The sequence below is a fragment of the Corvus brachyrhynchos genome, unplaced genomic scaffold (genome assembly GCF_000691975.1).
Source record: "Corvus brachyrhynchos isolate BGI_N302 unplaced genomic scaffold, ASM69197v1 scaffold376, whole genome shotgun sequence".
Lineage (NCBI taxonomy): Eukaryota > Metazoa > Chordata > Aves > Passeriformes > Corvidae > Corvus > Corvus brachyrhynchos.
Window position 1 is genome coordinate 129,312 of NW_008238966.1, and position 520 is coordinate 129,831.

General features: G+C 62.3%; 1 protein-coding gene across 1 annotated transcript in view; it reads right to left on the bottom strand.

The window, feature by feature from the left end:
* Window positions 1-520, bottom strand: part of LOC103618719 (protocadherin alpha-11-like) — a 9,971-nt gene that overhangs the window by 8,706 nt on the left and 745 nt on the right. Inside the window, exon 3 of the mRNA XM_017738665.1 lies at window positions 24-515. Coding sequence (XP_017594154.1) covers window positions 24-515 — 492 coding nt within the window. The remainder of the gene's footprint in view (window positions 1-23; window positions 516-520) is intronic.

Here is a 520-nt window from a genome sequence, read left to right on the forward strand (position 1 = left end):
CCCCCCCCCTCGTACTCCGACACCCGCTCCCGGTCCAGCGCCTCGCGCAGCACCAGCGAGTACGAGCCCGCGAACGTCGCCTCCAGACCGAACGGCGACGCCGGCCACACCCAGCACCGCACGCGACCGTTCGCCCCCGAGTCCCGGTCCGACACGCTCAGCAGGGCCACCACCGTCCCCACCGACGCGTCCTCCGGCACCGGCACCGACAGCGACGTCACCCACACCTCCGGCGCGTTGTCGTTCACGTCCAGCACCTCCAGTTCCACGCTGCAGTGACCGGATAGTGGAGGTGTCCCTTTATCTGTCGCTTCGATTTGCAGTTCGTGTAAACGAACGTTTTCGAAGTCCAAAGTACCCGTCAGTCTGATCTCGCCCGTCTTGGTGTCAATGGTAAAGAGTTCTTTGTTACCGATAGGAATCGAACTCAAGATGCTGTAAGAAAACTCCTTATTGCTGCCTTCGTCCGGATCCGTGGCATTCACACGCACTACGAGCGTCCCCTCTGCAGCGCTCTCCG